Here is a 25,154-nt window from a genome sequence, read left to right on the forward strand (position 1 = left end):
TCAATTAAACCCAATAAAAATCCATGAATTTATAAATCCATTAAAGTCTCTTAAATTCTCAATTGAATTCACCCCTAAATTAAATTAAAAAATTAAGAAAAAAGGTCACCGACGGACGAAAGCAGAGTTGCAATTCCGCGTTTGGCAGAAGAAGACTTTGGAGAGATTGAAGAAGCTCAAGTGAAATCACTAATCTCTCAGCTAATTACTTAACAAATCATAATTAAGTGCAGAGGTTTATATCTAATCAGATAATTAAATGCCACTTGCTTAATCCGAGTTGAAACTGTGTGTGAGTGAAGAAGTCCGAGATCAGAGATTCCGAAATTCTCTTTTGGAGATGACAATGGCGCTTCGTCTTCCAATTGCCGCGTTTTCTCTGGTGCTCCTCCTCCTCCTCGTCTTCCCTCCGCTGCTTCTCGACGCTAAAACCCTCAAACGCGACAGTAAGTCCTCCCGCCTCTCTCTCCCTCTCTGCGATTGTGATTTGGGAGTTAATGGTAATTGGTGGTTTCTTTGGGCAGTGAAAGCACTGAACGAGATCAAGGCGTCGCTGGGTTGGAGAGTGGTGTACGCCTGGGTCGGAGACGATCCGTGCGGAGACGGCGACCTTCCGCCGTGGTCCGGCGTCACTTGCTCCACTCAAGGGGATTACCGAGTCGTCACCGAATTGTAAGAACATCACTTCTTCCACGTTCCATTCCATGCGATCCGATGTCCCGGAGTTTTTGGTTTTAACCGAAGATTGTGCATTTATGTGTTGTTTTTGGTTTGGAAATTTGCAGGGAGGTTTATGCAGTCTCAATTGTTGGGCCTTTTCCTACTGCCGTCACCAATCTCTTGGATCTCACTAGGCTGTAAGACCAAGACCACCATCTCTTCAATCTGCTGTTCTTTAATTTCTTAGCAATTATCACAATTGATACAAATTGACGTTTCAAAATCTTTAATTTATAAGCTGCAAATACATCATTAATAACCCATAAGTTGTTTCTTAGTTTTTGTCAACACTCAAAACTTGATCTTTGTTTTAAAAAATCTGCTATATATGTATGGGACTGTGTCTGTGTCACAGGGATCTCCATAACAACAAGCTGACCGGCCCAATTCCTCCGCAAATCGGACGTTTGAAGCGTCTCAAAATGCTGTACACCCCCCTTCTATTTCTTTTTGTTTAAGATTAATTTGGTTTCTATTGAACATCTATGATTAGATTTCTAATTCTTTACTAATTATCGTTGCTTCTCAGTAATTTGAGATGGAATAAGCTACAAGATGTCATTCCTCCTGAAATTGGTGAACTCAAGAGTTTGACCCATTTGTGAGTGAATTTTGATTCTTTCTTTCGCAATGTCTTTGAATTTTCTTGTTTGGACTACTAATTCACCGTGATTTACTTATTCACTATTTTTTTATCAACTAATCGTTCTGCAGGCATCTAAGCTTTAATAGTTTTAAGGGGGAAATCCCGAAGGAGCTTGCTAATCTTCCTGAGCTTCGTTATCTCTATCTGCAAGAAAATCGCCTTGTTGGGAGGATTCCTCCAGAACTAGGAACTCTGCAAAATCTTCGGCATTTGTATGTTTACATAAGTCTTCACATGTTGTTAATGATAATGCATCTGTATCTGGTTACTAACGTGTGTGCCGTTGTGATGCTATTTGTTCATAGGGATGTTGGTAACAATCATTTGGTGGGTACTATTAGGGAACTCATACGTATTGAGGGCTGCTTTCCAGCTTTGCGTAACCTGTAAGTTAATCCAAGTTGGTGAATACATAATTACTTTTACCTCTAGTATAAATGACATGAAAGATTAAGTGATTGTTTTTGAAACTGGGATGTGCAGTTACCTAAACAACAACTACCTTACGGGTGGGATTCCAACACAGCTCGCCAACTTGACCAAATTGGAAATCTTGTATCTCTCTCTCTCTCTCTCTCTCTCTCGGTCTTTCTTTCTTTCTTTTTCTCATTGGAAATCTTGTATGTCTCCTTTGAAGTTTTGCTTCTGAACTCTTGAGTTACTATCATCATCGAGGATGGATTTTATTATGTATTTACCGGAGAAGAAGTTTGTTGGGTTAATTCTTTTGATTGGTTACAGGTACCTATCTTACAACAAGATGTCTGGGATTGTTCCATTAGGACTTTCCCATATTCCGAGATTGACTTACTTGTGAGTTTCTTCTTATGATATTTATTCTCTTTGCATTTGTGCTATACTAGTTGGTGTCGAAACTTTCATCGAGGAGTTGCCTCCTCTTTCTTTATCCCAATATTCAACTTGAATCTAGACTCTTGCGATACCAGCGAACTTAATATCATTATTATAGCAAACCTTGGGCTAACTGAACAACCTTGACAAAGGATCTACCCTTACATAAGATTGAGGAATGAATATGTAATTTCTTTCATTTCTGATCGAGATTTTTGTTTTATCGATTTTAGGTACTTGGATCACAATCAATTTTCTGGGAGAATTCCCGATGCCTTCTACAAACACCCATTTTTGAAAGACATGTAAGCTTCTGCCTGGAACTCGGAAACTTTTAATTCCTGAACTTATGTAGCAAATTATTTGATATCTTGGTTGCATGTTCATCACAGGTATATTGAGGGGAATGCATTCCGACCAGGCGTAAAACCAATAGGCATACACAAAGTTCTCGAGCTCACCGACACGGAATTTCTCGTTTAGTCAAAAGACATCGAACTTTTATTTATTTGTTTTAACCAATTGTGCTTAGTACTGCCCAAACAAGGGTTCATATGGTCTCTGAATTAATGAAATAGAAATCTGTATCGACGAAGTTTTGCCGTGACTGATGAGTTCCTATGTCGCTAACTCCCCAAGGAGTTGCTTATATGGTAAATCCAAGTACTTTGATTTAAGTCTGGTCAACTAGAAACAAATATTGATCGCTGCCTGAAAAATCCAAGTGCTTTTTTATGGTCTCCAAAACTAGTTGAATTTCATCCATTTTCGGGTGAGTTTTCTCCCCGGCAATGAATTCATGAACTGCCCTATTGATCTCGACCGAGCTGCAACCCGGAGCCTTCTCTACTCCCCTGTTTCTCATCAAATTCCTGATTCTTCTGGCATCACCGTGCTTCCCCGAAGCTGCGTATAAATTCGAGAGCAAGACATAGACCCCACTATGCCGTTCCAGCTGAAAGAGCTTCTCCGCAGCAACCTCAGCTAGTTGAGCTTGTCCATGATTGCAACAAGCACTGAGAAATGCTCTCCAAGCCACCGCTTCTTCCGAGGGTTTACTTGAAGTGGGTATTCTTGCAATTATCTCCTTTGCTTCTTCGAAGAGCCCAGCGCGGCTTAGAAGGTCAACAAAACATCCAAAGTGTTCGCTTTTCGGCTCAATGTTGTATATCCTACACATTTTATCAAACACCTTCATTCCTTCATCTGCCATGCCGGAATAACTGCAAGCAGTAAACAAAGCAATGAAAGTAACATCATCTGGCCTAACCCTAGCAGCCTCCATCTCTCTAAACAGTTCAAGTGCACCTTCGCCATCTCCATGCATTGCCATTCCCGAAATCATCGCATTCCAGCAAACCGTGTCTCGTTGCAGCATTTCATCAAACAGTCCTCTAGCCAACTCCAATCTCCCACATTTAGCATACATGTCGATAAGACCAGTGCTCAAACGAACACTCAACCGCAACCGAAGCCGATTCAAATACGAGTGAATCCAAATCCCAGTATCCAGAGCTCCCAAATGAGCACACGCACATAAAATACTCACAAAAATTGCCTCATCAGGTTCTATATCCGTAAACTGCATCAACCGGAACAAATAGAGACCTTCCTTGAAACAACTATTCTGCACATACCCAGAAATCATGGCACCCCATATTCCTCTGTCCCTCACCGGAGCTTCATCAAAGAACAATCTCGCCATGTTAAGATCGCCCACCTTTGCAAACCCAGAAATCATGACCGTCCATGAAACTACACTTAAGCTAGGCATTTCGTCGAACACGTACCGTGCACCCTTCATATCATCAGACGCACAGTACATAACCACCAGAGAATTACCCACAAAGATATCAGAAACAAAACCCAATTTCAAACAGAGCCCATGAACCAATTCCCCAAGACAAGACCTTTGCATCCTCGCACAAGCCTTTACCAAATAAGGGAGGGTATAATTATCTGGGCACATCCCGTTCTGCAACATCTTGGTAAACACATGGACGGTCAGGATGAGTTCATTTCTGAGCAGTGAAGATTTCAACATTGTGTTGTAGATGCAGACTGTGGGCTGTGGGATGTGTTGGAAGAGCTTCCAAGCATGGGAGAGGCTTCCATGGCGTGGGTCCGAGCAGAAGGCCAAGAGCCTGCTCAAAGCAAAGCTGTTGCTGCCGAGCCCAGATGTGAAGACTTGGGCGTGAGCCTGCTGCAAGTGCTTCATGTTCTTGCATTTCTCTAGCAGTTGGAGACATCTGCTGGTGGTGCTGCTGCTGCTGTATAATGCCATGGGCACCCGACACCTTCATGTTCAATTGATGGGAATGGAAGTGGGAAAGAATGATGTATTGGTAGATTTCGAAAGCCCATATGTGTTAGTTTGATCGGTTTTAATAAAAACGTTTCGGCTAAGGGTATCAGCAGGAATGCTTTCATAGCTCAGTTGGTTAGAGCACCCGTTTAGTAAGCGGGAGGTCTTGAGTTCAACTCTCAATGAAAGCATCTTTCTATGTTTTTTATTTCATTATTTTTAGCCGAGAATGTTGAAGTGAGAATCAAAGGAGTGACTTTCCATTGGGGAAGGTTGGCATTTCTAATCTAGTATGTATCGTCTTTTTCTCGGTTAAATATTGTTTAGTTCCTTATAGTTAACGAGTTATTTCTCAATATTTCTGATTTAGATATAACACTTGTTCATAAACTTCTTAAAAGCATAAAAGAAAAAGCTAATGCACGCGTTTCAAATTATGACTGATTTTGTTGTTTCTTCTACTTTTACTCATTTATCTTCTTTTGGAATATTAAGTACTTTATTCGAAATATAAAGATTTGCAAAATTGTTTCATGGAATTTTTTCTTTTAGAATTCTGAAAGCTAAGAATCATTGAAAAGAAGCAATACTTTCCTTCACCAGAAGGCCCTAACTTGCGTGCAAAGTAAGCCTACTAACTAGCCTACTAACTAGCTTTCTACAAGCTCTCATCTTCTCTACTTTATCCTTCAAACAAACACCAGACTATGAGCACCAAACCCTTATTCACAGAGAAGCAAATTCCGAGTTCGTTTCGTCTGAAAGAATGGAGCCTTTCGTTAACCAAATGAGGTAATTCGGCCCTTAACCCCGAAAATATTCGACCTTGATTATGTAATTATGATTACTAATCACTATTGTTAGGGTGAGATTTTCCGGTGCAGGACAAGAGAAGACTGAAGAGTCAGGCAGCGTCTACGGCCGAAGAATACCGCCGCAGAAAACTGAGTCTTTCAAAGGTAATATATGGCTCTTTGTCTCTGCATAATATACAAAATGGTTTGGTGAGGGAACAAATTTTGTTAGTGGTTTAAGCTATTTCTTGCAGAGAAAAGGAAGACCCAGAACTGGTTCCAGAGACAGCTCTCGGGAAAAACGAGTCAGGATTATGATGCTAGCAATGCAATGAAGCATGCAACTGCGGTGGGAGCTGCTGCATTGGCCGTTAAATCAATCGAAGATTCGGCCATCTCTGATAAGAAAAGGACGGGCTATGAGCGCAAACCAACTTTGGAGAGGATCAAGAGCGGAAGGGAAGAAACAACAATTTCAAAGCCGGAATCTGGAAGATTTTCCAAAATATTCTCAGGTAAAAGTATCTTATACGCATAACATTGTTAACGACCCTAAACACTGAGTTTCCAGCATTCAAACTAGAACCAAGAAGATGTTCTGTATTAGGTGGAGGTTCGACGAAAAGGACTCCAGAACGAGAAGATCCGCATGGCAAGGCACCAATAAGCATTGCCACAACCAGGAAGAACCCCGAAAAGGCCGTCCTTCCTGCCCCATCTATCAAGAAAACTCCAACTTTTGCTGATAAACAGTCAAACAGCGCTGGTGGTGTAAACCCTGAAACTGCAGCGCCGAAACCCAATCTGTCCACAACTAGGAAACCTGAAAGCCATTGGAATGAAACCAGGAGGCCGAGTTCAACAGGACCTGGAACAACGAAAACACAAGCAGATATTTGGGAGGAAACTGAGATCGCTAGACTCAAAGAAAGGTAGCTACTCAGAAATCGGCGATCATTTTCATAATTTATAATTGAAACATCATGTTACATATAGGTTTTGACAGCCATATCATTGTCAGGCATGAGAAAATAAACGCCACAATACTTGCATGGGAGAAGAAGAAGAAGAAGAAAAGCACAAACCATCTCCATAAAATAGAGGTTTTGCTTCATTTTATTTTCATATATAATCAATAATCTGATCATGAACTAATAATCCACTTATTGGAAAAGCAGAGTGAAGTAGAGCGAAAAAGAGCAAAAGCACTACAAAAGTTCAGCAGCGAGATGGAAACTATCAAACAGATTGCACAAGGAGCTAGGGCAGAGGCAGAGGAGAGGCATAGGAAAGAAGTCTTGAAGGTGAAAGAAAAGGCAAATGCAATGAGAACAACAGGGAAAGCTCCTAAAACATGCTTCTGCTTGTAACTAGACCAGTTGCTCACCGAGTTTCGAGAGTGTAAAATTTCTTTCACGATCCTGTATTTTCACTCAGAGTGTAATCATAATAAGAGTTCCACCGCATTATTAGCCGTACCATATCTAAAACATGTATAAATTAAACACAAAGGAATTTCCTATTACAAACTAACTAATAGGCACTCATTTCATATAGCAAATTAGACATCATAGCCATCTATTCATTTTCTGCGGATTTCAAATAAGCATGCATGTAAATTCACTACGATAATTTTCATTACCTCATCTAAAATAACATGAGCAACAATCTTGAGAGTACTCAAGCTTGGGCAAAAGGAAATCAGCTACTTCAAACTAATAATGATAGTTACATCAGTGATGATCATTTAGACACAGAAGTCGGAACTTACAAATTACCCAAGAAAACTTGCCACATACACTCTTGAAACTTCCACTGTCATACACACAACAGAATCTGAGAAGGCTTTGGATAGCGAAGACTCAATTTGATGTGTCACGAGCTTATCTCCTTTACCAGCCTATCCAAAATAGGGTATGCAAAGTACAACAACAAGAAAGATGGAATTGCAAAAACAACTGTGAGTAACAAGTAGATTGCCAAAATAATAGCACTGCCAGGTATTGCGAAAAATGCAATCACGAGAAACAATATGACTAATGGGAACTTGGAAGTAATGTGAATGAAGCAATCCAAAGACTTGTGCAGGGAGAATTGATGCCGCTCCACATGGCCACCCCTATCATCACGGTTATGCCTTGAAAGTGAAGGACAACTAGAATGGTTCCTCCTCAGGTTACCGTTGGCAGCTTGATTTCCAATAGCCAAACTTGCTATTGGAGAACCAATTAGTTGATTTTCCCCACTGATTGCAGGAACAAACTTTAACCTATCACCATTAAAGCTCTCAACCATCCACAGAAGGAAGAAATTCTTGCGAGGAAACTTTAGATTACCCTTATAAATCAGCCGCAAAGACAACTGGTGGCACCAAGGGCAAGAAATGAAAAATGGGATCTTAAACTTTTGAGAGGATAATTTTACGAGAGCCCATTGAAGCCCCAAGACACAGTTTCTACACAGGGTATGACCGCACCATAAGACATGGGGCACATTCTCGACAATGTTGAAAGATTCCAGGCATATAGGGCATTCTAACCCTTCCTCTCGGCTTGAATTCGAGCAGACTTCATCGTCCGAGGAGTCCAAGCAAACCTGACTCGGCTCTGATGAGCTTCTTTTTAGTCCAACGCTTGTGAAAGCATTTGAAGCAAAACCCCACATCGTAACAAATAAATAAGGGCGACACAAATTAAGGGGTTAATTACTAAAACCGCAGAAACTGCAACACCATTCAACCATGAAACTTGAATCTTCACAAATTCTTCAATTTTACCCTGTCAACAGTAAGCTAGTTTAGTTCCTACAAATTTGAATATACATATCCTTTTTCGACGTGAAAAAGTAATTTATTCAACAAATACACAAAAACATGTATGACATTGGCAACCCCTGCAACAATAGACCAACCCAGCACCAAAAATCCTTAACACAAACTTGCTTGATGAAAATTACTTCCGAATCGAGACACCCCAATCATTACAATTACCCATTTCACAGTAGAGTCCTTATTACACCAGTGAAGTAGACACCTTATAATTTGCACAATCACTTAGCATACTGGGAAAAATCAAAGAATAACCAACAACAATTTAGGTTCTAGAACATGAAATACTTTACCATTCTCTAAGGTTAACATAAAAATCCTTAAGTTTTAACACAATGCAGCATAATTTTAAAGTACCCACCAAAACTCATAAATTGATTTCTGATGGAGAAACCAAAGTGCTAGGATATGAACTACCCAACAAATAATTAAGCAAAATATGATTTGGGGTTCTAGTAATTTGCACGATCACAGTATTGACAGGCGAAATTAACAAGCTTTTAACAAGGAACAGAACAAACAATTATCCCAAAATTCAACATTTCAATGCGGCATATATTTACGTAGATTCGAATCGACGATTAAAGCAAATTAAGATATAAAGGGGACGATTTGGAGGTCAAAACTTTACCTTTTAACAAGATTGACTGAAACTGCAGTGGGGGGATGTAGAAAGAGGGCGGAGAGAGAGCGGCAGATGAATGAGCGAGCAGAGCTCGGTTCCTCTGTTCCTCTGCAGCTACCGTGTTAAAAGGACAAAGAAAAGGAGACGTAGAGAACGTAACGGTGTTAAAAATTAGGGTAGGTGCCAGGTGGCAAACCCGTGTCATAAGGATTCTGGTTTGTTTGGTCAACAAGGATTCTGGTTAGGTCCTTTGTTGGAAAAGGAAACAAATCTCCTCCGGATCCCTTTTCACCTTATCCATCTAATTCAGAATTCGGGCTGTTGAAATTTAATTAAACAGCTACACTTATTATCATTTTTTAAGAGGCCCCTATATTTGTAACCGTTGAATCAAATTTCAACGGTCCATATCCCAAACTAAATGAAGTTGGAAAAACAAAAGAGCAAACAGAGTGGGAGAATAGAATAGGATGCAAATTAAATATTATTATTTTTATCTGTTTTTTGAAACCAACCAAGAAAAATCAAAGTTTTGTTGGGCAGACCTGATACAAATATAGATGGTATGATGTGTCTAATTACGATAGTCCAGATTACTCAGTAGTATGGAAAATAAACAGTTAAGATTGAATTGATAAAATGTTATTTTTATTTTATCAATTCAATTGATATTTTGTAGAACGGACTATTGAAGACTAACCCGTCTATGTACATCTAAATCTATTTTCCAAAAGAAAAGTATCACCTAAATCTGTTTAGATTATGTTTAGAGACACCAATTTGGCACCGGATTTTTTCAGTTTAGCTGTCTCATTAATCAAATTTAATATAATGTGGAATTTACATATGAAATTTATAATATTCTTTTATTATGCTAGAAAAACTTCCATGCAACGAAAATACTGTTTTGTATCGGTACTTCAGATGAATCACGTTATAATGTTCACTGCATCATTGCCTTGCATTGTCACCTGACATATCTGTGTATCTAAGTTTCTTGAAGTGGACAATTAACTTTACGTAATTAATGATTAACGATGATTGCTGGATTAGTCCTTCATGAAACCTTGAGCCATCTTTAAATAGCCCCCAAATTTACCATGCCCACCCTCCTCCTCACCGTCATCCTTTTTAGTGTGCTTTTTCTTGCTTTTAGGGCTCTCCTCCGACTCAGAAGCTGAAGAATGAGAAGTTTTGTGGCCACCTCCCTCACCTTCTGTGCCACCACCGCCGTACTTGCGGAGCAAACCTTCTGCCTTGCCGATGTAACTCCCCATGCCTTCCTTCTCGTCCAAACCACCGTATGCGGAGGCAGCGCTTAGAACGGTGCTGGCAGCCTTGCAAACCTCAGCTTTGTCGTACTTCTCCCCTTTAGCCGCGCCCGCCACAATTTTCGCGCTCGACATCACCTCCCCCATCGATGGCTTCCCGCCCTTCTCCTTCGCTCCTCCCATTTTCCGCTCACGATGTTCGCCCTGATCATCCTCTTCATCCCTTTCATCCCCATGATGCCGATCCATTAGCTAATTCAAAGAAAATGTAGCAGTGCTTTATATTTTTTTATTTTTTTTTCATATAGTGATGAGAAATTGATTAGCTTTTTGTTGAATATATACGACACTCTCCATGGGTATATATTCTCTCCACTTTGTGATGTACCCGTTTTTAATGCATTATCCACAAACAGCTTTTATTTTGGGTGATGTTAATTGATGGTTCACTTTTTTTTATTCTTTAATTATCATAGCCAAATATTTAAGCAGAATTTTTACGGCCACTCGTTCCTCACCGAGAAAAACTTCGATAGGGCGCAACATTTAAATGTACGATCGATGTCTTATATGCATTGAGGGTTTATTTGAAAGAAAAGTAGAGCCCACATATACATAAATCTTCTACATGACACAAACACAATTGCTTAAGAAATACATACACATAATACACAGGAAAACACAATGGAAATGGAAGGCCTAAAACCAAATACAGAAAGTAAAACAAACTTTAACTAACATCATAATTAAGTTAACAACTAAGAAAGCCAAATTAAGTGAGAGTGCCGCAGGATCATGAGGATAATAACCTTACATAATTAGTGATTAATTATGACGATCATCACTTCTTCAAGAATCCCTGAGCCACCTTAAGATAATCACCAAACCCACCTGATCCACCCTCCTCCTCCTCCTCATCCTTTTTACCATGTTTCTTCTTAGTCTCATGCTCTCCGCTCACCGGATAGTTCTCATCATCGTCTCTTCTCTCCTTCCCCACACCATGCTTATGAGACTCGGAAGAGTAGTGGCCTCCTCCTCCAGAGTTATGAGACTCAGAAGAGTAGTGGCTTCCTCCTCCGCCGCTTCCGCCGCCGCCGCTGCCGTACTTGTGAAGCATATCCTCAGCCCTTCTAACATAACTCCCAAGTCCTTCTTTCTCGTCCAGCTTCCCATAGTGCGCGGCAGCGCTTAGGATGTTACTAGCAGCCTCCGAAACCCTAGCTCTGTCGATCTTTTCCCCGCCGCCTTTGTTCATCGAAGATTTGGCTGCTTCCGCCACAATCTTGGCACTAGACATCAGCTCGCTCGTCGTCGGTGCAGCATGTCCCGGCTTCCCGTAGTGGCCCTCCGGCTTCCCGTGGTGACCCTCAGCCGCGGATTTTCTCTCGCCACCATATTGATCTTCCTGGTCTTTGTCCCCATAACCTCCGGACCGGTAGTGACCCTCAGTCGCGGATTTTCTCTCGCCACCATATTCATCATCCTGGTATTTGTCGCCGTATCCTCCGGACCGGTGGTGACCCTCGGTCGCGGATTTTCTCTCGCCACCATATTCATCGTCCTGGTATTTGTCCCCGTATCCTCCGGACCGGTGATGACCCTCGGTCGCGGATTTTCTCTCGCCACCATATTCATCCTCCTGGTATTTGTCCCCGTATCCTCCGGACCGGTGGTGACCCTCAGTCGCGGATTTTCTCTCGCCACCATATTCATCTTCCTGGTATTTGTCCCCATATCCTCCGGACCGGTGGTGACCCTCGGTCACAGATTTTCTCTCGCCGCCATACTGATCGTCCTGGTATTTCTCCCTGTAACCTCCAGACCGGTGGTGACCCTCAGTCGCGGATTTTCTCTCGCCACCATATTGATCGTCTTGGTCTTTGTCCCCGTAACCTCCGGACCGGTGGTGACCCTCTGTCCCGGATTTTCTCTGGCCATCGTATTGATCATCGTCGTCTTTGTCCCCGTAACCTAAGGAAGAGAAAGCTGATGAAAGCCGATCCATCAGTGAGTGAAGAAAAGTAGATCTACTGCTTTTGCTTTGTGAGGAGGATTTAATAAAACGGGTGGAAGCCGGTTACATATAAATCGACTTGCACATGCTTCTCGGTGGATGGATATTTGGGATTTGGATCCTCTTCGGATCCCCTCCCTGGGGATCCCGGGGATCAAGATACAAGGACCGTTCATCAAAGATCGTGCGGTCATAATTAAATATTTTACGCAAAACGAGACTGATTTACTTTTAAAAATATAAAATCATTTAATTTTGACCGCACGATATTTGATGAACGGTCATTGTGCCTTGATCCCCGGGATCCCCAGGGAAGGGATCCGGAGAGGATCCAAATCCGGATATTTGGATTTATTTTATAATTGTCGGTGGACCTTTCACGTGGTGATGTTAAATCCACGTCTCGCTTACAGCTGAAAAGCCAAAAGGAAACATTTTCTTTATTTCAATCCCTTGAAGTCATTTCATTTTTCTTTAGACAAATATTTATCGAATTTTCAAATTATAAAGATTTGACATAGCGATGAAAAATCACAGATGAGCAAGGACTGAGTTAATTTTTTTTAGATCAAATCCAACTCTGAGCTAAATGCTATTTTTTAGGTTTTATTTTCTCCCAAGTCCAACCCAGCTCATGCTAAATGTGTAGATTAAAAGCTAAAAGCCAAACAAAAGTCAAATTCTCCTTAGGATTTAGCCCAGAAAATGGTGTGGGCACCACTAGACCTCATCCATATGAGCATGTCTCATAGGATTTATTGAATCCAACGGTTGAGATCGAATATAATCAAATCTAAATGTAAACTATATATATATAGTTACCCAAATTTAAATCCAACGGCTAAAATAATTAAAAAAATTATTTAACTCAAAATTCAACCAAATTTAATGATTTTTCAATATTTATCGGAATTTAAATATTTTTAGGTTAAAATGTTCATAAAATTAAATTATAATAGTGTACATAATATTTTTTTTTTAAATTAGCTTAAATTTATTCTTTAATAATCTTAGGTTAAAAAATTTAAGCCACAAGGATTGGAACAGAAAATATGTCTCTAGGCTAAAAATTTTAGATTTTAGCCCAAGGGTTGGAGATGGTCTTAGTGGGAGCCAATTTCAAGACTTTGAAAACAAAAATTTGTGAGAGTAAATTTTTTATTTTATTTTATAATTTCATTGCTTTTCTTTTATTTTTAAATTTTATTAAGTCAACTTGTGGACATTTTTCACAATAATAACTTATTATACATATTTGTTGCAAATTTCAACTAAATGTTTTTTTAACTAACGATATTATTTACACTAAAGAGAATAGATTGGGTTTAGCCTCATAATGAGCTAGCAATAATGTGGTTCAAATTCGTCTTTGACGAGAATCGAACCTAAGACTTCTCACTTACAAGTGAAGAAGAATACTACTAGACTGTAGTACTAAGTAGCTAACCAAAATACTTAAATATGATAAATTCTTCTGATTTTTTTCCTCTACACAAAACTTTAGTTAGGCCAGTTGTCCCTAGTGGGTCTTAGCTGCCTCTGTCCTTGCAACAAAAGAATAAAAATGTAGGGCAAAAGACTGTTTACTACCCTCATGTTTTGTGGTTTTCAACATTTAGTACATCAATTTTTTTTCATCTCAGAATCATACCTAAAGTGTTAATTTTGGGACAGTTTCGTACATCCGTTAGTCAAACAATTAGTTCTCCCGTTAAGTGATGACGTGGCGCCCATGTGGACAATAATTGGGCGCCACGTGTCATTAAAAAATATAAAAATATTAAAAATATTTATATTAAAATAAAAAATAAAAAAAACCATAATCCCCTACTTCTTCCCTGCAACCCGCACCCTCCCTAGATTTTTCTTCTTCTTCTTCCCATATTCGGTTTTTTTTTTTCCTTTTCTTTCTTCTGTTCTTCTTCTTCTTCTTTCTTATCTTCAGGATTTAAAAATTTAAAACAAAAAAAAAAAATAATAATCTGGGCTTTCACCCATCCCGACACCCTCCCTCTTTCCCCCCCCCCCCTCTCTTCCCTGCACCCATCCTCCCCGCACACCCATCCATTCCCCTCCTTCTCCCTCCCTTCTCTCATCTGCAGTCCACACGGAGCCCTCCCACCCCTCATTCCGAAGCCACTGGGAGGAGGTCAAGCTTCGTCGACACGGGGGTTATGGCAGAGATCGAAGGCCCCTTGAGGACCCATCAAGTCCGACGACCTGCAATTCCAGATTTTGATTTTTTTATACCAGATTAATGTTAGGGTTAGGGATTGGAGGGAGGGTGAGAGATCTCTGTGTGAACTGCAGAGGAGAGAAGGGAGGGAGAAGGAGGGGAATGGGTGGGTGTGCGGGGAGGATGGGTGCAGGGAAGAGAAGGGAGGGAGAATGAGGGAGGGTATCGGGATGGGTGAAAGCCCAGATTTTTTATTTTTTTTGTTTTAAATTTTTAAATCTTGAAGATAAGGGAGGGAGAAGGAAGGAGGGGGGTTGGGATGGGTGAAAGCCCAGATTTTTTTTTTTTTTTTTTAATTTTTGTATCCTGAAGATAAGAAAGAAGAAGAAGAAAGAAGAAGAAAGAAGAAGAAGAACAGAAGAAAGAAAAAGCTGGGGAGGGTGCGGGTTGCTGGGAAGGGATTATGTTTTTTTTTTTTTTTTTTTTATAAATATTTTTAATATTTTAATATTTTTAATGACACGTGGCGCCCAATCATTGTCCACATGGGTGCCACGTCATCACTTAACGGGAGAACTAACAGTTTGACTAACGGATGTATCAAACTGTCCCAAAATTAACACTTTAGGTATGACTCTGGGATGAAAAAAAATTTATGTACTAAATGTTGAAAACCACGAAACATGAGGGTAGTAAACAGTCTTTTGCCCAAAAATGTATTACTTAAGTATGAAAACGGCATGATACAGAAATTTGTATATGATTATTTGAAATGAGTAATTTACAAATCTTTGTCACATATTTGTAAGGAAAACTAATGAAAAGGGCTTGAAAACTTTGAGTTTTAACGATAAGGACAAAATAAAGGGTAAAGTGAATAGTACCAGGTTTGACTTTTTGGTGTAAAAATATGGTTTTTCATTAAAATAAACAGTAACGCGGGCTTTTCGTTAAAACTCCCTATTCTGTAATGCTCATAAACTCCATTTTCTAATAATTCCCACCTATTTTTTCGATCTATCTCTTCTTTATTTGACCTATATGTCTTAGAATTTGAAAATAGCTCATCCAAACAATAGCGTAATGAAATTTCTTCCAATAAAAATAAATCAATCCTTAATGGAACTGCATTAGCAACATATTTATTAAGAGTGTAACATACCCAATCTAAAAATTAACCTTGAGTTGCCACTTAATATTACAGTTTAGTGGTATTCTTCTTTATTTGTAAGTGATATGTCTTATGTTCGATTATCGCCAAAGGCGAATTTGAACCACATTATTACTAGCCCATTGTGAGGCTAAGTCCATCATCTCTCTTTAATAGAATAATATCGTTTGTTCAAAAAAAAAAAAACCATGGGCTGAAGCTTATTACGTTATTGTGTTAATTTTTTTTTTAGATGATGATTTACCAAGTGTTTATAGGCATATAAGCTTTATGTTGATTCTTTGTAGGGAACTTTAAACGAAAAGCACCTGGTACTGTTCACTTTAACGAAAAACCACATTTTTACACTAAAAAGTCAATCCTAGTACTATTCACTTTACCCTTTATTTTTTCCTTATCATTAAAACTTAAAGTTTTCAAGCCATTTTCATTAGTTTTATTTCTTTTTAGTCAAGGAGACGTATGGTACAGTTAAAATGTGTGGTGAATAATGCGAAGAATAACTCCTTCAACAACCCCTCTTGGACTTTTTGGACTCGAGCAACCCTGTCGGCCACACGATTTTTGTGATCGTGGCAGTATCTTATCCTGTTTCGCACTTAACATTTTGGTCCACTCTTACACACACGTTGACATATGATAGGCTGAAATTGCTTTTAAAAATAGTTGAAAATTTTAGATGAAATTACATATAAATTTTTGAAAAACATTTAAAAGTATTTTCTAGAAAAAAACACATAACTGATATTTTTTTGCAAAAAATACTTTCAGTATTTTTGAAATTTTCAAAAATTTTATTTAAAACCGAGCACAATGGCGTTCTAAGATTCATATAGCCAATCCCACTCAGTGACTTGGATTTTCCAAGTCTCCAACCGAGAAGTTTTCCTCACTCGGGAAATTAAGGGAACACTACCCCAACCTACATGCTCCACTCAGAAAGCTTCAACATACAAGCTTTAACAAAAGAAAATTCAAAGAACTTAGCGAAGAAGGCTTTGGTGTATTTAACACAATACATTGAAATGAAGGAAAGCTTATTTATTGATATCCTCGATAAGCTACAAATATGTACATATACATGAGTCAAAATAAGCACACAAGAGGGAGCCTTCACAAAGGTTGCTTAGGAGAAGTCTCAGCAGTCGGTAGAGCCCCAGAAAGAGAAGGCACCGGAGGGGGATCATTTGGAGCCTCAGTACTGGACAGAACCCTAGAAGGAGGAGGCATCAGAGGTTGATCATTTGGAGCTTCATTACGCGGTACAGCCCCAGAAGACGAAGGCAATAAATGTCTTTGGAACAAACCCACAAATCTCTGATGATTAAGTAAAACCTGACCATCAGTTTCCTTCATCTGGTCAAGCTTCCTCTTCATGTTTGTAGCATAGTCATGTGCGAGCCGGTGCAACTGTTTATTCTCATGCTTGAGCCCTCTAATCTCCTGTTTGAGACTCATCACTTCAGCTGCCAATGATTCAACTTGGCGGGTTCGAGCAAATAGGCGTTGGGCCATATTAGACACAGAACCTGCACACTGAACACTGAGAGCCAGCGAATCCTTAACAGCTAACTCATCAGACCGTTTGGAAAGTAGTCTGTTATCTTTGGGAGTGAGAAGGTTCCTGGCCACCACCGCAGCGGTCATATCATTCTTCATCACGGAATCCCCAACGGTAAGAGGACCAGTAGGGGAGACGAAGGATGGGCGCCATATGTTGTCTGGAGAAGGCGGGGCTGCCTCTTCAACAAGGTTCAAGTCAAAACGACGGTCGGAGGGGCCAGACATTTTCAAAGGTGTTGAAGAGAGAAGAGGTCGGACAAATCAAGATCTTAGAAGTGCAAGAATGAAGCTTCTACTGGTGGAGATTCAAGTGTGCTTTGGAACTTAATGCCAGCCCCTATAAAAATCTGCAATCGACGAAGCTTCAGAAATCGAAGAGGCGCCTGCTCAGAAATCGAAGAGGCGTTTGCTTTCTCAAAAGCTGGGCTGCTTAGAGATCACGAGGGTTGATCTCAGAAATCGAAGAGGCGTTTGCTTTCTCAAAAGTTGGGCTGCTCAAAGACCACGAAGGCCGATCTCAAAAATCGAAGATGCGCTCGCTTTCTCAAAAGCTGGGCTCCCCAGAGACCACGAGGGCCGATCTCAGAAATCGAAGAGGCACCTACTTTTCCAGCCTTTTCCAGCCTTGTCAGCACCTGTCACATGCACACTCAGTTTTGCGGAAATTATGGGCATTCTGTCAAAGACTTCTGGGGAAGTAGAAAACACATGAATCTTACTGTTCAATCACCCACTTCCCACACGCAACAATAGCTCATGGGTACCACAGATAACTTTGCCAAAGTTCTCTGCCAAAGTTGAGCACGTGAAGCTTGCAGCTCCTACTACATCGCTCTAACCAAGAAGGGTAAAAGAATAGCAAAGAAACAGCACTAACAAAGTTTAGACCCATAAATTTTGAAGGTCTAGCTACCATATTATTACCCACAAGGGTAAAGGAACAGTACCACTGCTGGATAATTGGAAAGTCCCTGTGTGTCAACCTCTGTGCTTCGTGGCAAGGTAGACTAGCAAACATGCCCAACCTTTACTCACATTCGAGAAAACACTCCCAATAAGATTGCTTGCTCCAAAATCGAAGAGGCACCGTCCTCCGAATCTCGAGAGCCAGACTCCCAACATGACTACTTTCTTAAAAATCGAAGAGAGGGTAAAGGAACAGTACCATTGCTGGATAATTGGAAAGTCCCTGTGTGTCAACCTCTGTGCTTCGTGGCAAGGTAGACTATCAAACATGCCCAACCTTTACTCACATTCGAGAAAACACTCCCAACAAGATTGCTTGCCCCAAAATTGAAGAGGCACCGCCCTCCGAATCTCGAGAGCCAGACTCCCAACATGATTACTTTCTCAAAAATCGAAGAGACACTGCTCCCCGAATCTCGAGAGCCAGACCCCCAGCATGATTGCTTTCTCAAAAATCGATGAGGCATCGTTCTCCGAATCAATCGAAGAGGCGCTCGCTTTCTCAAAAGCTGGGCTGCTCAGAGACCACGAGGGCCGATCTCAGAAATCGAAGAGGCACCTACTTTTCTAGCCTTGTCAGCACCTGTCACACGCACACTCAGCTTTGCAGAAATTATGGGCATTCTGTCGAAGACTTCTGGTGAAGTAGAAAGCACATGAATCTTACTGTTCAATCACCAACTTCCCACACGCAACAATAGCTCATGGGTACCACAAATAACTTTGCCAAAGTTCTCTGCCAAAGTTGAGCACGTGAAGCTTGCAGCTCCCACTACATCGCTCTGACCAAGAAAGGTAAAAGAATAGCAAAGAAACAGCACTAACAAAAGTTTAGACACATAAATTTTGAAGGTCTAGCTACCATATTATTACCCACAACTGTAAAGGAACAGTACCACTGCTGGATAATTGGAAAGTCCCTGTGTGTCAACCTCTGTGCTTCGTGGCAAGGTAGACTAGCAAACATGCCCAACCTTTACTCACATTCGAGAAAACACTCCCAATAAGATTGCTTGCTCCAAAATCGAAGAGGCACCGTCCTCCGAATCTCGAGAGCCAGACTCCCAACATGACTACTTTCTCAAAATCGAAGATAGGGTAAAGGAACAGTACCATTGCTGGATAATTGGAAAGTCCCTGTGTGTCAACCTTTGTGCTTCGTGGCAAGGTAGACTAGCAAACATGCCCAACCTTTACTCACATTCGAGACAACACTCCCAACAAGATTGCTTGCTCCAAAATCGAAGAGGCACCGCCCTCCGAATCTCGAGAGCCAGACTCCCAACATGATTACTTCCTCAAAAATCGAAGAGACACTGCTCTCCGAATCTCGAGAGTCATACCCCCAGCATGATTGCTTTCTCAAAAATCGAAGAGGCATCGTTCTCCGAATCTCGAGAGCCAGATACCACAGACCACTTTTTCAAAGTGCTCTGACAGAGTTAAAACATGTGAAACTGGCAGCTCCCACTACCGTGCTATGACCAAGCAGGGTAAAGGAATAGCATTACTACTTGTTAGGGAGACTCCTATATATGTCGACCTCCATCCCCAACGGACAGGCAGACCTGCAAAAATGCTCAACCCTTCATCATATATGAGAGGGCACTCCCAAAGAAGCCTTTCGAAATATTCAGCTTTCTTTCCCCCCGATAATACCTCTGCAAACAAGCTATACTAGAGCAAGAATATCTCATATCATCAGGGTTAAAAGCAAGAGTATCCCATATCATGCTTTTTCCCTGTCTTTTCTTTTGGCCTTGTTTTTACCTGCAAGACAAGGAGAAAGAGAGCAATCAGTCAGCACTTGGAATCAAGCTTCCAGCCAGGAACTGACTGCCTGGAACCCCTTACCTGATTACTTACCTGGCATTGCTCTCGAGTACTCATCTTCAACATCTTATGCTTCCAGGGAAGATTCCGCATCTGCTTGAGGAACAGATAGGGCAAGTGCGAAGGATACAAGGAAGCATGTGGAGACAAGCGTAACAGCACACGTGCCGATACATTCATTACTCTGTCAAAAGCAAAAGTATCCCATATCAGCAGGGTGGAACGTACTCTAGATTTGATGGACTTGTTTTGACCCTCAAATTCTTCAGTCGGCCTTATACTCTGGAGGAAACCAGAAAACCCTCCAGCTCAGTTCAAGAATAAGCCTGTGGAAAGTTACTTCTTCAAAAGCAAAAGTATCTCATATCATCTCTTCTCATTTTTCTTCTCTTTATCCTTCATGCTGCTGCAAGATGGGGAGAAGGTGAACAATCAGTCGGAGCTCTGATTGCTTACCTTGTCTGTCACCTCTTTCAGCAGACCCCCTAGCTCGGCGACTTGGGGGACTCCTACTACATGGTTTGTATCGCGCTTGACCAAGCCTGAAACTACAAGTAAGCTTCAAGTGAAATTGATACATTACCTTGTGCATCTCCACCAGTTAAAGATACCACCCCTGGATGGAGGAAGAGTACTTCCAGAGAAGATGCCACATCTACCTATGAGACAGATAAGGCAAGTCAAGACGACACCACACTCCGATACTTAGAAGTTTCGTGATTACGAGATCATTCTCCCACAATATTTCCTAATGTCATTTGTACTAAATCATTCACTTGTACTCACTAAATGAGAGCTTGAACCTATGTACTTGTGTAAACCCTTCACAATTAATGAGAACTCTTCTATTCCGTGGACGTAGCCAATCTGGGTGAACCACGTACATCTTGTGTTTGCTTTCCTATCTCTATCCATTTATATACTTATCCACACTAATGACCGGAGCAATCTAGCGAAGATCACAAAAAGCGATCGTTTTCGCTACCTAGGATCTATCTTGCAAGAGAACGGAGAATTAGATGGAGATCTCAACCATAGAATACGAGCTGGATGGAAAGAGTGCATCCGGCGTGTTGTGTGACCGTCGTAGGCCACTGAAGCTCAAGGGAAAATTTTATAGGACGGCAATAAGGCTAGCGATGTTGTATGGCACAGAATGTTGGGTGGTGAAGCATCAACACGTACACAAAATGGGTGTAGCGGAGATGAGGATGCTTCGTGGGATGTGTGGGCACACGAGAAATGATAAGATTGGGAATGAGGATATCCGAGGTAAAGTAGGAGTAGCCGAAATTGTAGGAAATATGAGAGAAAATCGGCTCCGGTGATTTTGAACATGTGCAAAGAAGGCCGACTGACGCTCCGGTTCGAAGATGTGACTACGGGACAGAGGTTCAGGGCCGAAGGGGTAGAGGAAGACCTAGGACAACTTTGGAAGAGACTCTAAGAAAAGACTTAGAGTACTTGGATCTAACGGAGGACATGACACAAAACCGAGCGCAATGGCGTTCTAGGATTCATATAGCCGACCCCACTTAGTGGGAAAAGGCTTTGTTGTTGTTGTTGTTGTAAAGACATTTTCAAAGGTTGGAAAAAAAAGACATTTTCAAAGGAGCCCTATGTTTAGTTACATTTGATTAATACATATTATTGGATTAATAATTGATCAATTATATTGACAAGTTTTTTTTTGACCCTCACCTTCTGAAGTGGTGCACTAAAAGAATATTGATATCGTCGTGGGATTAGTATCATTTTTATAAGCAAACGTAGATGGCGATTTACCATAGTAGTTTATGTTTATGTATTTTGGTACGGGTTTAATCTCCATCGATTATTCTTTCTACAACAGCTAATAATTTATCACACTAAAATTATCGCTTATAAAAAACAAACAACATAATCAATACAAATGACCATAAAATTTCATACCTTTACGAGTAATGTTACAAGGATGACATGGTCGCACACTATGGTCTGTGGCTAGTGGAGACGACACACTCCCTCTTCAAAGTGAGCAAAGGTATGTTGTCCCCTAACTACATGTTTTCTTTGTGACTCTTTAGAACATCTTTAAAGGAGATGTCAAAAGATAAATGTCAAATGTTAATTTGATGACTGGCGTGGCAATGTCAGATTTTCTCTTTTTCCAACTGATTTTTTTATGTTATAAATGATATTTGTAGGATCCATTTTAAAAAGAAATCAATTAGAATAAATTTTCAAGATCTATGATTGTTGCATTAATGGGACTCACACAATAAAGTAATTAAAAATTATTTGACATCACTTTTTCTCATATGTCAAATTTGATATATCGATTGGAACTTACTCCTACCCTCAAATTTGATTACATGATATTCTACTTAAAATTTAATATCTCATTTAGAAATGATCTTACTAATTTCTCAACACTTGTTCTTAGAGTTAACTAATTAAATATTAATAAAATAAAATAAATAAATAATTAACTTTGAAATAAATGGAAGAACAAGTTTCAAGAAACTAGTAAATAGACACAAACAAGACATAGGGTATAGCAAACTCTGGGCCTTCAAAGTGACATTGAAAGGAACTGGAAGGGTCCACGTATGCAATGGGCTTCAAGTTGGGCCAGTATTGGGCTTACATGTCAACTTGTCCAACGCGAAGTAAACCGGGAAGAACTCCCTGTAAAATCCCCAAAACCCCCAACTCCCAGCTTGCTCCGTACAGTTCGCCGTGGACATGGAGATCGATCATCCAGCGCCGTCCGAGCAGAAACTCAAAGCCGAAGACCTCTTCAAAGCCGCCGAGACCGGAGATTCTTCGGCTCTCAAATCTCTCTCTCAGAAACAGCTCGCCGAAGCTTTCTCTCTCAGGAACGAGGACGCCCGCTCCATCCTCCACGTCGCCGTCTCCTCGGGCCGCTCCGAGGTTCGTCTTCTCCCGCATTCCTCAAATTCCTGTTTGGTTCCCGAGAAACTGAGGGAAAATTAGAGAACATTTGAGGGTGCCCTCTGCTTTCTATTTGATTTCAGTTTCAATTGAAAATCAGTACTTTGAGTTTGTTCTCATTTCGCTTCAATTGTAATTTTAAATTTTAATACTCTGTGCTTTGAAGCTGATGAATTTGTGGCGTTCTGGGGACTCAGGTGGTGAAGTTGCTGATTGCTGCCGATGAATCAACGAGTGTGATAAACAGCACGGATGAAGACGGATGGGCGCCGCTTCATTCTGCGGCCAGCATTGGGAATTCGGAAATAGTTGAGCTGTTGCTAAGCAAAGGTAAATTTGTCAGATTTCATGGCTATATGCTTCATGACTTCGTGTTGTTTGTAGCACCGTTAACCAGGCAATGTAGTAGACGTGGTGGGCGTAGTCACGTTGGCTAGAGCGGATGTGCTCCTCTACGCACTCAAGTTTCAAATCCCCCTCCTCGCTGTTTAATTGGGTTTAAAGTAGAATATCGTTTGAAAAACAATGGTGGTTACTTGAACATGGCCGGTTGTGCTATCTCATCGTTCTGATTGTATGGTTTTTAACAGGAGCTGATGTTAATATAAAAAACAATGGCGGTCGATCTGCCCTTCATTATGCTGCCAGTAAGGGATGGTTTGAGATTACTCAGTGTTTGATCTCCCATGGGGCAAATATTAATCTGAAGGACAAGGTTTGTAACATCACATAATAGTGTTTTATCTGGGGATGGGGAACCTTTTCTTTTAATTTTTTTTGTATTTGCTGATTTGTGATCATATGGTATGCATTGTGCTCAGGTTGGTTGCACCCCATTGCACCGGGCAGCGAGCACTGCAAAATCAGAACTGTGTGAGCTTTTAGTTGAGGAAGGAGCAGAAGTTGATGCTGTTGATAAAGCTGGTCAGACTCCTCTCATGGGTGCGGTGATTTGCGATAACAAAGAGGTAGGTTTGGGTGACTCTGAGAAAGAGATTATTATCTTTGCCGCATACATGGATATATTTGTTTGGTTGGTCAAGAATTACATCATGAATGCCACTTTTATTGCCCTTGTTGAGTCTACTTTCCACACTCTCGTTTTAATAAGCCAGTTGGGATTGAGCATTTCTGATTCAGATTTTAGCAATGAAATAAAGAGTTGGGAAAGAGATTAGCCTTAGGAAATGCATGCTTGGTTGCAATTTACAGTATTTCTTTCTGTCTTTTTTTGACTAGTATGGACTTGACTGTAATATGCGCCTTACATTATTATCTTAGCAGCTTCATACCATATAATGCTTCTGGCTAATGTCAACTATTGTAAGAAGGGCTTGAAGATTTTTGGTGTTTCTCCAATTGATTTTAAACACTGACCTTGATCCTGGCTTTTTAGAGCCTGTTGAATGAGTGCTTAACCTGTTTTCTCTAGCCCTGTGGTGTTTAATTTCTTCTTCCGAATTCCTGGCATTCTTTTACATCTCCGTTTTTGTTATTGCTAGACAAATAGGCCCATTGTAAATGGGAAATAAACTTAACAGTTTTGCTATGTGATTATCTGCCTTCGGTTTAAGATAATGCAAAGGATAGAACAATGGTCAATGTATTGATGCTTAGAGAAATGATGAGAAATTCTGCAAAGGTTGCAACAGTTATTATGACCTGCATATATTGTTTCCCTCTCGGTTTGAACCTTTTCTTCGTACTCAGAGACCTTAGGTTATAATTTTTAACTGTTTCACACTTGGTACATGTTAATGGTGCACTTCTATGTTATCAATTTTAATACCAAGTTGACATGGGAAGAACTTTGTATTAACTTCTAGTTTTGTCTAACAGAAAGCATAATTCAATGTTTTCTCAGATCTCCATTCATTTGTGTCGATGACAGGTTTCTCTCCTTCTAATAAGGCACGGAGCAGACGTGGACGTGGAAGACAAGGAAGGATTCACGGTGCTTGGTCGAGCTTCTAAAGAATTTAGACCACTTTTGATCGACGCTGCTAAGGCCATGATTGAAGGATGATTTTCTCGACTGGCTTTGTTTTAGGTGCAAACAAACTGCACGAGTGACCATTAGAAACAAAGAGAGAATAGGAGAGTTTCGTGTAATTAACCAAAGGATTTGTTGCAGGCTATCGTCAATTTCAGTTTATTTCACTATTTCTTCCACTTGTTGGCCTACTCTCGCAAAAAATGACGTCGACGGTATCGTTGTTAGGCATTCACTTGCTGTTATGACTTAATGCAAGTTTTACAATGTGGCATCTCCACACTCAAATCTCTCTGTTTTAGAAACCACCATAATCACCACCTCCCTTCAAAGATGTCTGCCGACTCCGGCAGCCTCCTCCAAACCCCTGAAACTAATGTCGTTGTATTCCCGAGCTCCAGCATGGGCCAGTTGACACCCCTCCTACGACTTGCCGCATTACTGCTTACCCAAAACCA

At 40.6% G+C, this 25,154-nt stretch overlaps 7 protein-coding genes and 1 non-coding gene across 9 annotated transcripts; 4 read left to right on the forward strand and 4 right to left on the reverse strand.

Moving 5' to 3' along the window:
- Nucleotides 1-75: 75 nt before the first annotated feature.
- Nucleotides 76-2,895, forward strand: LOC103414289 (probable leucine-rich repeat receptor-like protein kinase At1g35710). Of its 2 annotated transcripts, none has more exons than XR_011574692.1 (11): nt 76-446; nt 525-672; nt 786-857; nt 1,076-1,147; nt 1,250-1,321; nt 1,435-1,578; nt 1,672-1,752; nt 1,850-1,986; nt 2,108-2,179; nt 2,452-2,523; nt 2,611-2,895. XR_011574692.1 is itself a non-coding variant. In XM_008352686.4 (11 exons), exons 1-11 carry the CDS (start codon nt 341-343, stop codon nt 2,699-2,701), a joined length of 1,002 nt encoding a protein of 333 aa, XP_008350908.1. In that variant the 5' UTR covers nt 76-340; the 3' UTR covers nt 2,702-2,895. The 2 variants fall into 2 exon arrangements, 1 of the variants encoding a protein (XP_008350908.1); XM_008352686.4 differs by having other exon boundaries at nt 1,850-1,921.
- Nucleotides 2,690-4,502, reverse strand: LOC103451781 (pentatricopeptide repeat-containing protein At1g08070, chloroplastic-like). The gene has a single exon (XM_008391209.4). The coding sequence runs from the start codon at nt 4,500-4,502 to the stop codon at nt 2,892-2,894; it is 1,611 nt and encodes a 536-aa protein (XP_008389431.2). The 3' UTR covers nt 2,690-2,891.
- Nucleotides 4,503-4,640: 138 nt separating this feature from the next.
- Nucleotides 4,641-4,714, forward strand: TRNAT-AGU (transfer RNA threonine (anticodon AGU)). The gene has a single exon. It is a non-coding gene; the product is annotated as a tRNA-Thr (tRNA).
- A 384-nt stretch (nt 4,715-5,098) lies between these two features.
- LOC103451780 (remorin-like) lies at nt 5,099-6,783 on the forward strand. The gene is made up of 6 exons (XM_008391207.4): nt 5,099-5,315; nt 5,388-5,482; nt 5,572-5,832; nt 5,925-6,249; nt 6,339-6,420; nt 6,496-6,783. The coding sequence occupies exons 1-6, from the start codon at nt 5,290-5,292 to the stop codon at nt 6,685-6,687; spliced, it is 981 nt and encodes a 326-aa protein (XP_008389429.1). The 5' UTR covers nt 5,099-5,289; the 3' UTR covers nt 6,688-6,783.
- Nucleotides 6,784-6,926: 143 nt separating this feature from the next.
- LOC103451779 (uncharacterized) lies at nt 6,927-8,910 on the reverse strand. Its single transcript, XM_008391206.4, has 2 exons — nt 8,776-8,910; nt 6,927-8,094 (listed from the first exon to the last, which is right to left on the reverse strand). The coding sequence occupies exon 2, from the start codon at nt 7,979-7,981 to the stop codon at nt 7,193-7,195; it is 789 nt and encodes a 262-aa protein (XP_008389428.1). The 5' UTR covers nt 7,982-8,094; nt 8,776-8,910; the 3' UTR covers nt 6,927-7,192.
- Nucleotides 8,911-9,818: 908 nt separating this feature from the next.
- On the reverse strand, nt 9,819-10,289 carry LOC103452320 (nodulin-related protein 1-like). Its single transcript, XM_008391823.1, has one exon. The coding sequence runs from the start codon at nt 10,287-10,289 to the stop codon at nt 9,819-9,821; it is 471 nt and encodes a 156-aa protein (XP_008390045.1).
- Nucleotides 10,290-10,881: 592 nt separating this feature from the next.
- On the reverse strand, nt 10,882-12,048 carry LOC103452319 (uncharacterized). The gene has a single exon (XM_008391822.1). It carries the CDS (start codon nt 12,046-12,048, stop codon nt 10,882-10,884), a length of 1,167 nt encoding a protein of 388 aa, XP_008390044.1.
- A 10,373-nt stretch (nt 12,049-22,421) lies between these two features.
- LOC103414295 (uncharacterized) lies at nt 22,422-24,875 on the forward strand. Its single transcript, XM_008352692.4, has 5 exons — nt 22,422-22,682; nt 22,901-23,033; nt 23,294-23,418; nt 23,525-23,671; nt 24,595-24,875. The coding sequence occupies exons 1-5, from the start codon at nt 22,494-22,496 to the stop codon at nt 24,727-24,729; spliced, it is 729 nt and encodes a 242-aa protein (XP_008350914.1). The 5' UTR covers nt 22,422-22,493; the 3' UTR covers nt 24,730-24,875.
- The last annotated feature ends 279 nt before the right edge of the window (nt 24,876-25,154 follow it).

This window comes from Malus domestica, chromosome 13 (assembly GCF_042453785.1).
Source record: "Malus domestica chromosome 13, GDT2T_hap1".
Classification (NCBI taxonomy): Eukaryota; Viridiplantae; Streptophyta; class Magnoliopsida; order Rosales; family Rosaceae; genus Malus; species Malus domestica.

Coding starts and splice junctions, on each gene's coding strand:
- LOC103452319 (XM_008391822.1), bottom strand. CDS start 12,048: ATGGATCGGCTTTCATCAGCTTTCTCTTCCTTAGGTTACGGGGACAAA.
- LOC103451779 (XM_008391206.4), bottom strand. CDS start 7,981: ATGTGGGGTTTTGCTTCAAATGCTTTCACAAGCGTTGGACTAAAAAGA.
- LOC103451781 (XM_008391209.4), bottom strand. CDS start 4,502: ATGGCATTATACAGCAGCAGCAGCACCACCAGCAGATGTCTCCAACTG.
- LOC103414295 (XM_008352692.4), top strand. CDS start 22,494: ATGGAGATCGATCATCCAGCGCCGTCCGAGCAGAAACTCAAAGCCGAA. Junction 22,683..22,900: donor TCTCCTCGGGCCGCTCCGAG/GTTCGTCTTCTC, acceptor CTGGGGACTCAG/GTGGTGAAGTTGCTGATTGC. Junction 23,672..24,594: donor TGATTTGCGATAACAAAGAG/GTAGGTTTGGGT, acceptor TGTCGATGACAG/GTTTCTCTCCTTCTAATAAG.
- LOC103452320 (XM_008391823.1), bottom strand. CDS start 10,289: ATGGATCGGCATCATGGGGATGAAAGGGATGAAGAGGATGATCAGGGC.
- LOC103451780 (XM_008391207.4), top strand. CDS start 5,290: ATGGAGCCTTTCGTTAACCAAATGAG. Junction 5,316..5,387: donor CCTTTCGTTAACCAAATGAG/GTAATTCGGCCC, acceptor CACTATTGTTAG/GGTGAGATTTTCCGGTGCAG. Junction 5,483..5,571: donor GAAAACTGAGTCTTTCAAAG/GTAATATATGGC, acceptor TATTTCTTGCAG/AGAAAAGGAAGACCCAGAAC.
- LOC103414289 (XM_008352686.4), top strand. CDS start 341: ATGACAATGGCGCTTCGTCTTCCAATTGCCGCGTTTTCTCTGGTGCTC. Junction 1,579..1,671: donor CTGCAAAATCTTCGGCATTT/GTATGTTTACAT, acceptor ATTTGTTCATAG/GGATGTTGGTAACAATCATT. Junction 1,753..1,849: donor TTTCCAGCTTTGCGTAACCT/GTAAGTTAATCC, acceptor TGGGATGTGCAG/TTACCTAAACAACAACTACC.